The sequence below is a fragment of the Neofelis nebulosa genome, chromosome 6 (genome assembly GCF_028018385.1).
Source record: "Neofelis nebulosa isolate mNeoNeb1 chromosome 6, mNeoNeb1.pri, whole genome shotgun sequence".
NCBI classification, from domain to species: domain Eukaryota; kingdom Metazoa; phylum Chordata; class Mammalia; order Carnivora; family Felidae; genus Neofelis; species Neofelis nebulosa.
In genome coordinates, this window is record NC_080787.1 from 133,909,586 (window position 1) to 133,924,795 (window position 15,210).

Below are 15,210 nucleotides of genomic sequence, written 5' to 3' on the forward strand. Positions count from 1 at the left end.
TTCTCTTTTCAAACTTTTAATTATAAGTGTGTGGTTTTATTTTGTATGGTTACTAGATGTCTGTGTTGCCTTTTTTTTTTTTTTTTTTGAGGAATATTTAAAACACATGCCCGAGGGGTCTTTTGATTGCTCTGTCTTGAGCCAAGTGAAACTACAGAAGGATAGGAATGACCAATAGTAACATCTGAATCTTAAATCAGGTTTGACGCTGTAAGTGCTGAGCTGTTGAGCTGCATTTGGAAATCAAAGACTGCCATTCAGGCTGCAGAGATAAAAGGGTATAAGAAGATGCAAGAGACTTCAGAAGCGAAAAAGAAGTTGAAGGTAAAACATTAAACAAAAACATCCTAGTGAATAAAATATTACATCAGGTTAGATTTGCCGTTGACATAAAAGTGTGATGGGATCCAGAGGCTTCCTGTAAAATAAATGTAGCCATAAGGTAGCTTTTAGGACATTGTAGTAAATTTTTAATACATCAAGCTGGCTGGCATTCAGACCCCTGTGTGGAGGAGGAATTTTTTTGCCCCCTTTTTCTTAACCTCTGAGATGTGCAGGAAAAAACATTTTCTAAGGTGGTTTAGTTATTAGTATTATTTTTTACTTCGATTAGATCTACTTTAGTCCCTAATACTTTCTGACTTTGGTATGCTGAAGATATTTTGCTCGCTGAATGCAACAGATGATTTCAAATCTCACAATTCCTTCCGATATAATTTCATTACAGAAGAGACACATTAAAAAGAAATAAATACCGTTAAAATGTATGGGATGTTAGCTCCGCTACTTTGTTCCTTCTGTGTGACTGTAAATTGTGCCAGGAGATTGTAGTGACTTATGTCTTTGGTGCTCATTAAGTGTGTGAAAGCCTTTCACGAAGGAGTTGGACACCTAGAGCAAGTCTGTAGTGCCGTCTACACTGGCAATGGAGTTTGTCTGTGAAGAGTTTGGAGAACATTTCCAAAACAAGACGTGTATAAATATCAGTGGTATAAGCTAGGAGGTGGTAGTACCATGGGAGTTGAGAGGAGGCCAGGATTGCATCTGTGTGTGTACTCGGGGAAGTCCAGGGGTGAGGTAGCACCACGCCAGAACCACAAGGAGCTTGCTTGGGGCTGGGCATGAGGGGCACAGCAGGCAGGGGGCGCCCCTGAGCAGAGGTGGGGAGGTAGACAAGTTGTGTTGTGATAGTTTCTTTTTTGTTCTGTTTAGTGCTAGGTGTGTGTGTAAAAGTAGTTAGAGAGTTAAGGTTGTAGAGGTGGTTTGGAGTCAGACCCTGGTTGACATTTTGTGTTTGGATGAGAAGTTAAGACTGACTTCTGTCTTATCATTGCATTGCAACTGCTCTTATTTAGAGGTCACCATTGACTGTTGGTTTCTAAATCCAAAGGATGGATTTGTTTTCTCATCTCATCCGCTGCCTCTGTAGCGTTTGCTGCTATTTACCCTTCCTTCTATTCTCACGGCCTTTGGCTTCTGTGACCAGTGATCATTCTAAAATAGACATCTGATCAGGCAGCTCCTATGCTTGCAATTAACTAATGGTTTCCCGTTGCAATGGGGACAAACTCTAAATCCTTAGCGCCCCAGCATGCAAGGGCCTTCCAGTTGGTGCTGTTTCCCCTATGAGTCCAGCCTCAGCTCCTACTTGTCTCCTACATACATCCTGAGCTTCCCCACTCCTGAATCCTGCTCTTTTCTCACTTCCCTGTCTTCACCACGTGCTGTTTTCCTTGTGCAGAATGGCCCTTATTCAGCCTTTATGCTGTGTGGCTGAAAAGCCCTCTACTCCAGTAAGCCTCCTTTAGCCTCATTAGGAAGAGTTAAGTGATTCATCTTTTGACTTCCATGTTGCTTTGACAGAGGAATGTGGAAGGTTGTTACCCTAGAAGCACCATTATCTGAGCCCTCTACACAGGGAGTTGGGAGGGCCAGAAAGGAGAGCTGTGTGCCATCATTTCATATGCTTCTTATAGTTCTGAAAGACCGGTAGATGATATTAAGGAGCATTGAACAACCCAATTCTCAAGGGCACTGAAATGGCAGAGAATTTGGAAGTGAGAGTGATCTTTATGAACCAAGTTCCAGAAAATATTAATAAGTTAGCTTCCATTCTATGATCTAGAAACAATTTCACTTTTAGAAATTGTTACTATAGAAATTGTTTGTTACTATAAGGGATGATTGGCGGCTCCTGTATTTTCCTTTAATAAGTTTATTTTTTTTGTTTTTTTAGACAAGTAGTTATAGATGCCAAAAGGGTTTTGAAAAATGTGAAATGAAGAAAACTTAACCATCACTTTTATCTCTAATTTTCCTTGCAAACTGGGGCAAGATCAGCTTAATTGTGTTAGAGTAAAGGAATACCTTGCTCCAACTGATGTATACCTGGGTGGAGAATCCCTAGTTCAATCTGTCATCACCATAGAAAGTAGCAAAAAATCAATCTGTATGGAACAGGTAGTAATTCTTCTCCAGTATGATGGTGAGTTTTTGCATTGATACTTCAATAAAAATAAGTGGTGTTTCTTTGAATCTCTTGTTATTTCTTTATCTTTGTAACATGGTTGTTTTACTTAGTCCCATTAAAGTTATGCAGAGCAAAGTAGGATAGTTTATTTGACAGAGCCTCTATGTGTAGAAATTAGAAGTAGGACTCTTCTCTGGTTTGTCTGGTTGAAATAATATGGGTTGCCTAGAAGTTTTGATTGTCTTATTAGGGGCGCTATTTGAGTAGTTAATTTTCTCAGTTGCGAATTGAGGAGTGGGAGAAATTTCAAATACTGACTGTTTGTCCATATACCTCTGTGTGTGTGTGTGTGTGTGTGTGTGTGTGTGTGTGTGTGTGTCTTCCTGATTTTGTTCAAACCTTTCTTACTAGTTTTGGAAAGATTTTGTCTTCCCTGTCTCTGACATATAGGGGCATCGAGAATATCAAACTATAGAGACATAAATATTAAAATTAAGAGCCATTCTTCAAACATGAGGAACAAAATGCTTCAGTTTGGGTTCCAAAGCATATTGTTATAGTTTAAAATTTATGTATGAATTATGCTGTGGTTGAAATTTACGTTAGAGTCTAAACTTATTATAAGATCAGACAATAGTGAGGCTCAAAATATTTCTGTTTTTCTTGTTGATTAATTTTTGTTCAGTGTCTCTGTCATAGAATATTCAGTTCATTTGACTCAGTTATTTTTATTGTGTGGCATAGACACTGAGGTTATATGTATGTGAATAGATATCCTGGATCTAAAACACTAATTTTAATTATTTCCTTTTGATAGGAACTCATAATTATAATGTGCAACTTTTTTCTTATAAAATCAACCAAAGGTTTATATTATTTGTTTGGATTTGCCTTTTGAAATTTAAATCAGCTTTGGAATTCTGTGTGGCAGCCTGGAATTACATAGTTTTGTCTTATAGTATTTCTCCTACCTCAACTTTGACTATAACACTGAAAGAGAATGTGGGAGGGACACGAAACATGAAAGTTACAATAGCATGCACATTATATTGAGAAGAAAGTTTGCAGTATTCTTATATTGGAATTTTATTTCCAGATATTAGAAAAAGAACAGACAGAAAGAAGCCCCAGACTGAATGAATTAAACCAAACTGGACAAATCCTTTTGGAGCAAATGGGAAAAGGTGAGACCCTTGATTTTTTAAAAATGTGTTTTAGGTGGTAGCAGTGAATAATATTTACAGTTTGACAAATTATATATTTAACACTTTTTTTTTTCTAGAAAAGTGGTTTTCAATTTGTTTTTTTAAGCTTTAAGCAGCAGAATCTTTTTTCACATGAAGTCCTGTGCTGAAGCTGATGACAAAACAGAAAAGTGAAGTTGTTCTGCTTTTCTGTAGAGTCAGACAACCTAAAGCTCTGATATCTTAGCAGAATGGTTGAAATCCACTGATGTAGAAAAATTTAAAATCTCCTCCTTTGACATTATATATTGGGACCTTTTTTTGGAGAGGGGGTGGCAAAAGAAAATTTTATGTTGGAAATCTTTGGGAAATGAAGTTACAGTAAGGTCAGTTCATTAAGGTCATTTGGTTTTTGATCACGTTCAAATTAATCTTAATTTATTGCAGGTAACATTTTATAGTTAAATTTGAGAAGGAGTTGCTTGTCTTGGAAATTTTTACCTGTATTTAGAAACTTTTTTTTTCCCTTGCCATTAGCCCTCAGTGACTCTGGGGAATGTAAAGATGAATAGCTTTGATATCCACTTTGCATATGATTCTTCCTTTGGTTTAGCTTTGAGAGACCTCTCCTGTAAATCCTATTCCTTATTCTAGTGATAGTAAATGCTTTGGAGGTCTGCTGCAGAGCTCTCTTTTTTTTTTAAATAATGACCAACATTCAGTGAATATTTATTATATCAGAGCTCTTTGACAAAAGCCACAGACGCCCAAGGCAGAATCAGGAATACTAGTTTGACCAGAATCTTCAGTGTAGTAGTTGTCAATCTTTTTAGCTTTTAAAATGTAAATATTCTGGAAAATGTAAATATATACAATGCAGAGTGATGAACCTCCTTATACTGATTACCTAGCTTCAGTAATTAATGATATTCTGCCATTCTTGAATTATCTATACCCCTACTCATTCCTCACTCCTTGTTATTATTGTTATTGTTTATAGTTTTTTTAAAGTAAAATTTACTTACCTTGAAATACATGAAACTTCACTGGGCTGTTTTGAAAAGCCTATACCCATAAAACAATATATGGAAAATTTCCATCTCTCCAGAAAGTTCCCTCATGTTCCTTATGAATCAGTCAGCTTTCCATACGCCCTGAAAATCAGATTTTTTAAAACTTTAGATTATTTTTGTCTCTGCATTAAAAAAATGTCATTTAATGATATATATATATATATATATATATATATATATATACACACACCCACACACCCACACACACACACCCCCCCACACCCCCACACCCACACACACACCCACACACACACACTGGGGACATGTAGACATACACACATTTATATACAAAACTATCCGTATGTCTAATATATGTCCATTTATTGGAAAATTATGCAAATATAACACTGTCTATCCATAGGTATTAGTACAGCTTAATTTATTTTTTTCTTTAAATATAAATAAAGCAAAATTTATTCAAAAACGGTGTTTTCATTCAAAATCCACTTAGCTCAGTGTCTTAATTACCCTGGGTGAGAGGACCCCACATGGAGATTACTCTTTCAGATATTTACTTGAAGAAACCTACAGATACAGAGAGACCATAATTTCCCCTGAGGTGCTGATTGAATAATTATAATAAATTGTGTGTTGAATTTATGTCTGTTACAATTGTAGGTTCTTCACTTCTGCATTAATATTGTAGTTTGGGAACCAGACTTTGTCTGGTATGAGTGTGGGGTGCTTTCATGAGTCTGGCTACTGAATTTACCCTCATTTCTGCATCAGCTTTTAGGCTCTATGTGAGGATTCGTAAGGCCGGTGGAGAAGACTGCCTAGGGGAGGAGTTGGTGAGAGGTGTTATGTTCCAGTGAGAATAACAGCAAATTGGGAAATAGGAGACCTCTGGGTCTCCTGCCCTCTCCTAGTTTTGTGTCCTTGGGTGACTCATGTAACCCTTTTATTTCTTTGCTTTCTTGCCCAGAATGTGAGGCACTCACTAGCAGAGTTCAGCTTCTGTCACGTGCACTCTTACTGTGAATAGATATGTACTGAGATATATACTCTGGAAACGGAGATCATGTCAAAGTTCTACTTGCAAAGTATCAAGTGCAATATGGGGGCTATATCATCTGTGGCTTTGTAAAGGAATGAATTTTGTGACGTAATGTAGACTTGTTGAATTTCATGGGAAACCCTTTATATTTCACATGACCATTTTATTTTTGGAGCATTTAGTAGGACTGGAAATGCATTCATTACAGGATCCTAATTTTATTTATTTCAAAAGACATATTTAGGATGGGGTGGGAAGCTGGGCACTGGGGGTGTTGGTCTGAATAGGGCACTTATGTTCTGGGTTTACTTTCTTGCTTTTTGAGCAGTGTGTACATTGTGTTACTGAGATAAAAGCGATTTTTTCAAAATCTCCCCCACTATCTACCATTTTATCTGTTATTCTAATTTTATAGTATCGTATATTACTTCTCTCCATGTGGTTTTAGTGCTATTAATTCTACTGCTCTTATAAAGCAGAAATGTTGAGCAGAAATGAAAGCACAATTGGGTGCTTCTTGCTGTCCCTCCCTTTTCCCCAAGACATTTGAAATAAGTCCTAGAGTATGGATAATTAACATAGAGGAAGTTTTTCACAGAGTGTAATTTGACTAGAGTCTGCCTATGTAAGCATGTAGATTAATGATTCAGCCCATTAGAAAACAAGTCTTTAGGGGAAAAAAAAAGAAAAAAAAAAGAAAAAAGCCTTTGGTAAAACAGATGTTCTAATAATCATGTCATTGATTTCTTCAAAATAGTTCCATCGAAAGTCCCACCACAGTGAAGTTTGATGGGACTTATATGCCTTGTGCATTTGAATTATGTTTTGTGGTACCTTATATAGCATAAAAATGTTTTTAAAAAAGGAAATAATATATTTTATTTAACTTTCATGGCTATTATAATTGTTTTTCTTGATTCAGCTTATCTTTTTCCTAGAGATTGTCAACTAATAAAATAGAGTAGCTGGGCACTGGATGATATGGCTTTATGATGACATATATTATGACTAGCCTGTGGAATTTGATGGTGGTCCTAGGTTTTGTAAAATTTCTCTTGATTCCAATAGTGATAGATGGAAAGGTATAAAGTCAAGTAAGAGTAAGTGCCATGGATATGTTATATTTTATTCCTTTTAGGTAACTAGTAAAATGATGGTCTATTGATTTGGGCTTTTGAATAGTCATTTAAGAGTTGGATGTTCTATAGAAATAGAAAATGTATAAATCAGGATCTCTGGGAGCAAAACAGTTATTTTAAAAGACAATTATTTTAGAGGCACCTGGATGGCTCTACCGGTTAAGTATTCAACTCTTCATATTGGCTCAGGTCATGATCTCGCATGGAGCCTGCTTGGGATTCTCTCTGTTTCTCTCTCTGTGTCTCTGTCCCTCTCCTGCTCATGTGCACGCACACACGAGTGTGCTCTCTCTTAAAACAAACAAACAAACAAACAAACAAACAAACATTTAAAAAAGACAATTATTGGGACACCAGATGGCTCAGTCAGTCAAGTGTCTGACTCTTGGTTTCAGTTCAGGTCACGATCTCATGGCTCATGAGCTCAAGCCCTGCGTTGAGCCTGTCAGCTCAGAGCCTGCTTGGGATTCTCTCTCTCCTTCTCTCTCTGCTCCTCTTCCTCCTTCATGCGTGTGCTTTTCTCTTTCCCAAAATAAACTTAAAATAAAAGAATTCTTTTGAAAAGCAATGTGTAGTTTTCCTTACTTGATGTGCAAATTGTGCTTTAATTATTACCTGATATCTGTCCAACCTGCAATATCTCCAGCTTAGAGGAGAGGAGATTTAAATTTTGAGAAATGGTTTGAAGGGGCAAAATGGGTGAATTGTAATATATTGTCAGTGAATAATTACCTCCTACCTGTTTTCAGATGAGAAGGGATAATTTTCCATCTCAAAAATTTTACCAGCTTAATCTCCTTTCTCGTTTAGCATAAACTGCTCTGACATGAAAATGAAGTGGCTGATGTTATTACTTTGCCCCCCTAGAATAGAAATGACCTCATAGAAGCAGAGCCTGGCTCTCCATTGCTCAGAGAGTTTGTCAGGAAAATGGTGATTTGTTTTGTTTATAACCCTGTTAATAGAGACAAATGAACTTGGACTGTGGTGTGAATGATTTGCCAGGGTCTAATATTCTATTACCTGTGTGATCCTGGCCAGTGAACTTTAACAGCCGACATGGTTGATATATTCAAATTATGTCCCGTCATGTTTGCATTTCTGATTTTCTGTGGGTACAGTGTATTGTAGGATTTTTAAAATTGCATCCTCTGTAGCTCGTAAGTGACCTTTTGTTTTACATGCCATTTTATTCCTTAGGGCTCTCATTACCCTGGATTTTGATTGTGTATATTTACAAAGCACCATTGTTTTTTTCCCCCTCCTACTCAAATAATAAAGATGTTAAGTCCATTCTTTCAACATGCATGCTCTCCTAAGGAGATGAAGACTCCTTTGCAGATTTCCCATCTTTTTTCCTAGTAATTTTCAATGATTTGATGCATTTTATGTTAAGGGAAGGGCCGTGATAAAACTTACTATTACATAGAACTATTATTTTTATGGACATTCTTTACCACTCAAAAATACGGGCTAAAATTATGTCAGTAATAAACATAATGGTGTTTTTTCTGATGTGTTAAAGTAGATCATCGTACCACTGCTTTGATATTTTGATCTTTGCTGGTCTGTGTGGGGCATGCCCAGTAGGCCACTGAAGCCTCTCGGGCCTGGCTGCTGGCCCAATTTTCCTACACTCACCAGGTTGCTCCCTGCAGTAGGGCTTCTCACCGTTCATTCTACGGTTCCTAGGACACTATGGTTTGGTCAAACCAGACTCTTGAGCTCCCTCCTCGATTATTTAGCCAGTTGTCTTTTTTGTGATGACAGAGGGTTTACCTTCTCATGTCAGAACTTGACCGGTCCACATAATTCATTGTATTTCCCTGGTTCACTGGAGAAGCTACTTTGTATAAAAGGCAGTGGCTAGAACTCCACTGATGTGCCTCTTGTGACAGCAATACCACTCCTGAACTGCTGTTTCAAGCTTCCCGCCTCCTGCTTTGGTCAGGGAGTGAAACAAAATTAAGTTTATTTATTTTGAGAGAGAGAGAGAGAGAATGAGAATGTAAGCAGGAGGAGTCGGGGAGAGAGAATCTGAGCGCAGAGCCCGACACAGGGCTTGATCTCCCAAACCACGATATCATGACCTGAACTGAAATTAAGAGTTGGATGCTTAGCTAACTGAGCCACCCTGGCACCCCTGAAACATAGTTATTTCTAACGGTATCATTGTAATTTTGTTGTTATGTTAAAAGGGACTTAAAGGAATGATCATTATATGTGACATCGCCTCATTATTTTGAATAGGTCAGAATGTTTATAACAAATTGAAAACAATTTTTATACTAACATATGAAGTGTCTGCTTATTTTTTATGTCCGCGTAGAAGGTATTCCTAATGAAGAAATAAAAAACGTTCTGGAGAAGGTATTCTCAGAATGGAAGGATGTATCTCAGCATTTGGAAGATCTGGCAAGAAAGATTCAGCTACAGGAAGATATAAATGCTTACTTTAAGCAGCTTGATGATCTCGAAAAGACCGTAAAGACAAAAGAGGAGTGGGTAAAACACACTCCCTTTTCAGAATCTCCCCAGCAGTCCTTGCAGAGCTTGAAGGACTCCTGTCAGGTAAAGAGATAACCATCCAGAACATGAAAGAATCCTATGTCCAGTCCTGTATTTAAAAAAGATGCTGCTTGTATCATGAACGTTAGGTTAATGCCGCTCCGATTCACTTTCTGTGAGGATGTTCATCTTCAGTGACTTCTGTGACCCTATTTTCTCTTCCGTAGCGGGAACTGACAGATCTCCTCAGCCTCCACCCCAAAATTGAAAAGGCGCGTGCAGGTTGCTCAGCCCTGAAGTCTCAGCGCTCCACCCCGGATTTTGTCCAGCAGGGCTTTGATACCTTTCTCGGCCACTACCACGCTGTGCAACAGGAGTTCGAGCATCGTCAGCAGCAGCTAGAGAACGGTAAACCCATTCTCTTGGTTTTCTTAGTAGATGTCTCCACTGTCTTCTCTCTCAGTTTGCCTTAATGTAAAAATTAGTCCCAGGTGCCTGGGTGATTCAGTTGGTTCAGTATCCGACTTTGGCTCAGATCATGAGCTCACAGTTTGGGGTTTGAGCCCCTCCTTGGGCATGATGCAGTCAGCCCAGAACCTGCTTCGGATCCTCTGTCCCTCTCTCTCTGCCCCTCCCCCACTCACGCTCTTGCTCTCTCTCTCTCTCTCTCTCTCAGAAATAAATAAAACATTAACAAAATTACTCCCCATATTCACACAAAGAGCACACGTGTTTGTTTTACACTAGCCACATTCTGTTTTCCTCTGTGCCTGCTACTGTTCTGGGTCTTAAAGTATATTCAGAGTATTTCCTGGATTCACACTTGTTTGTAAAAGTGCAAACAGCTTTCACTTGCTCTACATATAATGATTCTTCTTCTTCTTTTTTTTTTTTTAATGTGTATCTTTATTTTTGGGACGGAGACAGAGCACGAGAGGGGGAGAGGCAGAGAGAGAGGGAGACCCAGAATCCAAAGCAGGCTCCAGGCTCTCGGCACAGAGCCTGACGCAGGGCTCAAACTCATCAACTGTGAGATCGATCATGACCCGAGCCAAAGTCGGATGCTCAACCGACTGAGCCACCCAGGTGCCCCTACATATAATGATTCTTAAAGAGTGTTTTGAAAGGTGCTCTTCCTTCCTTTTCTTGAAGGAGGCCAGCTAACATCATTACTAGTAGCGCTAAAAGGAACGATCCCTTACTTCTTTTTGCTCAAAGTGGTTCAGGTTTTAGCAATACCATCTCTTCTTTGAAAAGAAATCATGTTTCTTTTTCAAAGGCTGAAAATTATAAAGGGTTTTTACTTTTGGAATAAACCTGGTTTTGGCACCTTAACCGTTAAGTGTTTTGAGAGCTCATCATTCATATGTTCTGTTTTTTCTCCTTAGCTATTGTGTAAGTCAGGAATTGTGTTGTATTATGTAGTGTTATGGGTAATGAATGTTAAAAAGCTGTATGTTGAACCATACCCTGCCTTGTGGCAAGTATATATTTTGCAGTGACTTGTAGGAATCTGTATGTGTGCATGGTAAGCAAATGTGTCATGCTGTCTTTCTTCTGGAAAGGCATTTGGACACCATGCTTTTTGTTCATTGAATTCAGTTAACCTACAGTGTAAAATAAATGTTTGAGAGTATTGCTTTTAAAATATCCTGTATAAAACATGCCTTCATATTGATCCTTGTCAAAAATAGAAGCATATTTTGTAACAGTAAATTGAGAAAGCAGTACATTAAAATATCTGTTTAACATTATGGAATACAACACAGTTCCTGACCTGAAACTGAAAAAAAATTCTAAATCTATTTTTTGTTTTTAATTGTGGTAAAATAGGCATAAAATACAACTTACCATGTTAACGCTTTTATTTTATTTTATTTTATTTTATTTTATTTTATTTTATTTTATTTTATGTTGTGTTATGTTATGTTACGTTACGTTACGTTACGTTACGTTACGTTACGTTATTTTATTTTATTTTATTTTATTTTTCAAAGTTTTATTCATTTCAGTAATCTCTGCACCCAGTGTGGGACTTGAACTCATGACCTGGAGATCAAGAGTTGTGTGCTTCTCCAACTGAGGCAGCCAGGCACCCCCCCCCCCGCCCCCCCCCTCCCCCCGCCATTTTAACCATTGTAAAGTGTGGAGTTTGTAGTGTTAAATATATTCATGTTGTTGTGCAACCACTCCCCAGAACCTTTTCATCTTGTAAAACCGAAACTCGATACCCATCAAACAACAGTTCTTCATTTCCTCCTCCCTCCAGCCCTTGGCAACCACCTTCTACTTTCTGTTTCTATGAGTTTGACTATTCTAGACACCCCATATAAGTGGAATCCTATAGCATTTGTTTTTTGTACTTGGCTTATTTCACTTAGTATAATATCCTCGAAGTTCATCTATATGGGTAGCATGTGTCCGTTTCCTGCCTTTTTAAGACTGAGTAATATTCCATTATATGTATCATACCACATTTTTTTTCTCCATTCCTTTGTCAAGGGCATTTGGGTGCTTTCCACCCCTTTGGCGGTTGTGACTAATGCTGCTGGTTTCTTAACTTTTGCTTCTAGTTGGTTTTGCTTCTTTGTACTTCAAATGAGCTTCCTTCCTTTCCACACAACTGTTGCTTGTCTGTGATTTTTACATCAGTGGCTGAGGTAGACATCATTCTGGCTGGCTTCTGCAGTCATTATTTCTCAGAGTACCTGCGGTAACCTGGCTGTCCTGTTCTGTGTAACGCCCACCACTCTGTAGGTGGCCATTTGTCTACACCCTTGAGTTCAGAGGAAGACTGGGTGAGGGGACCCTGGTTTTCTTTTATTCTTTGTGTAGCTACTGGGGAAAAGGACATTATATGAGACAAAAGAAACATTGTAGTACCATCTTTAGAGAGACATTTCATCATGATGAAATGAAGAAAAAATGATAGTGAGTTAGTTAATATTTCAAACATCAACATCCGCAAGAATGAAGTCACCATCTGACTTTCAGAAATGCCAGTGGAATGATTTAGCTTAGTAACTAGCGGAGACCCTTTAAAATTTTAATTACGGAGTTTAACTTACTAGCTATTAGGATTCACTTATATAGAGAAGATTAATGGTATGTATAATGATAATAATAATAGGTTTCTAACACTATTTTCTAAAAGTAAGTATTTTTAAATAAACAGAACTGAAGAGCCAACCTGGACATGCATATTTGGAAACATTGAAAACACTGAAAGATGTACTAAATGATTCAGAAAGGAAGGCCCAGACATCTTTGAATGTCTTGAATGATCTCACAAAGGTGGAGAAAACCCTGCAGGAGAAAAAGGTAATATATATTGTAGGTCTTAGAAGTCTGGAGTCCTTTTTAATACCACATATCACTTATTTTGAAGTATGTTTTCAGCTACCTAAAAAAATATTAGCTATTTGTGGTCAAAATTGATCAAAAACTCCTTATAACTTGAAGGTTAGTTACTATAATGTAGGACGTCAGTTGAAAGAAACTTATTAAATATGACTAATAAAATAAAAGCATATTTTGTCCTTCTATTACAATTAGTCTAGAATTCTCAACCTGTTCATAATCTGCTAAAATGTCTTGAATAAAATGAATATTACTTGAATTGATGTGTTCTTTCTTCTGTGTTAAATAAAAATGCTTCTCTGGTCATTCAGGATATGTGACTGTGCGTTATTTCATCAGATAAAACAGATCAGCCATCGAGCACTGCACATTGGATCCTCACTGAGTGTATTGTTATACTGGATTTTAGTGTGGAGAATATATTATTTCTGGCCCACGACAACTCATGAAGGGAAAGCTTTAACGTTTTTTGGTTATGCTTCTTTTTCTTTCATGATTTTTACACAATTCTTTTTTAGTTGAATACCTCTTAAAAAGTGACCTTAGTCTGTGTTATAGCCCGTATTATTACATGTGTACAAATTATTGTGTGTATTTTTAACCTTTAAAAATTTTTTCCAGGCTCTTGATGAAATCCTTGAGAATCAAAAACCTACATTATATAAACTTGCAGAAGAAACAAAGGCTTTGGAGAAAAATGTTTCTCCAGATGTAAAAACAATGTATAAGCAAGAATTTGATGATGTTCAGGGAAAGTGGAACAAACTAAAGGTCAAGGTTTCCAAAGATCTTCATTTGCTTGAAGAAATTACTCCCAAACTTGGAGCTTTTGAGGTAAATCCAGAGGCCATTAGGACTTTATCAGAGAGTAAAATGGTAATTTATTATGTAAGACTCTACTATGTATTATTTGGATATTTTGCATTTTTTTCTAGTCCTACATTTATTATGTATATAAGTTGGGATTTCTGACTTGCTCTTACTGTGCTGGAGAACACATTTGTTTTTGTTTTTTTGTTTTTTGTTTTTTGTGGTTTTTTTTGCTTTGCAAGAGAGCTTCTTGGTAGAGGTGAACTGGATCTTAAAGAAAGAGAAAATTGCTTAAAACTGGTCAAAGTAATGTTTCAGGGATGAGGAGCTGGCATGATATTCAGACCAGTGATTAGGTTGCAGGGGAACTTGGTTAGAGTGGTAAAATTGCCCACCTCGTACCAGAGAGATGAGTGCTTGAAGCCGGTTTTTGAAGACTTCTTGAGACAAATCTGAGCCAGGCTGTCAATAAACGGTGTCGTATTGGGAAAGCAGGTCAATTGAGGGACATGAAAATTCAGGAGTAGAATCCTTTCCTACATCTGAAAATGTTGACAGATGAAGCAGCGATGAAGTTCCAGAGGAAGGGGCAAATGTTAGGACCTAAGGAGAAAGTGGTAAACGTCAATGTCAGGTAAGACAGGATTTTACCATTTCATCTGGGAAGAAGATGGAGAAGTGGTCTCCAGCAAATCACCTGGTTTTCTATTAGAAAAGGTCTGGATGAAGAATAAGTCCATCACACTCTGTTCTCCGTCCTCCTGAGATCTCCTTACTTTGATCTGTCGTGTTTTGTTTTGTTTTCCCACTGTTGTATCTCAAGATAGACTTATGGTATAGTGCCTGGCACAGAGGAGGCACTCAGTAAGTATGTTTCAGTGAATGAAATTAAATTAGTAATAGATTTAAATTTGGATATATATTAATATATAATATAATATATTGTATATATGTACATATATTTGGATTTAGTTTCCAAGAGAGTATATAAATGAGATTATTTACATATATATAAAATACATATGTCATATGGATGTGAGACTTTGTGTGAAGCATGTGATAAAGTGACAAGATTGAAAATTAAGACAAAATGTATGAAAGTGATGTTTTAAAAATCAAAATCAGGGAATATGTGGTAGAAGAGAGGCTGGTAGACTCTACAGATCAGTGTGAAGGTGTCCAGAAAGATGAGACAAGAGTGGTGACCACTGAACTGCCCCAGTGGGCAGTTCCAATGAGTGACCAGGAGAATAAAGATAGTGAGGTTTCTTTCTCTCTCTCTCTCTCTTTCTCTCTCTCTCTCTCTCTCTCTCTCTCTCTGTGTGTGTGTGTGTGTGTGTGTGTGTGTGTGTGTGTTGGTAGTGGAAGGAATTTTTTTTCTAAGTGTAAACTTCAGTTTTATACCAAGGCTGAGCTCTCCTTAGAATAAAGCATTAATTTTGGGGCATGTGGGTGGCTTAGTCGGTTAAGTATCCAACTTCAGCTCAGGTCATGATCTCAAAGTGCGTGGGTTTGAGCCCCCCGTCAGGCTCTGTGCTGACAGTCCAGAGCCTGGAGCCTGCCTCAGATTCTGTTTGTCCTCTCTCTGCCCCTCCCCGACTTGCACTCTGTCTCACCCTGTCTCTCAAAAATAAATAAACGTAAAAATAAAATAAAATAAAAAAAGAAT

The 15,210-nt window shown here is 37.6% G+C and overlaps 1 protein-coding gene across 6 annotated transcripts in view; it reads left to right on the forward strand.

Annotated features, from left to right (window-relative positions):
• Positions 1 to 15,210, forward strand: part of UTRN (utrophin) — a 514,842-nt gene that overhangs the window by 147,164 nt on the left and 352,468 nt on the right. For all 6 annotated transcript variants that reach the window (XM_058736181.1, XM_058736184.1, XM_058736182.1 and 3 more), the window contains exons 17-22: positions 201 to 324; positions 3,567 to 3,654; positions 9,193 to 9,434; positions 9,599 to 9,779; positions 12,547 to 12,692; positions 13,353 to 13,565. In XM_058736181.1, coding sequence (XP_058592164.1) covers positions 201 to 324; positions 3,567 to 3,654; positions 9,193 to 9,434; positions 9,599 to 9,779; positions 12,547 to 12,692; positions 13,353 to 13,565 — 994 coding nt within the window. The remainder of the gene's footprint in view (positions 1 to 200; positions 325 to 3,566; positions 3,655 to 9,192; positions 9,435 to 9,598; positions 9,780 to 12,546; positions 12,693 to 13,352; positions 13,566 to 15,210) is intronic.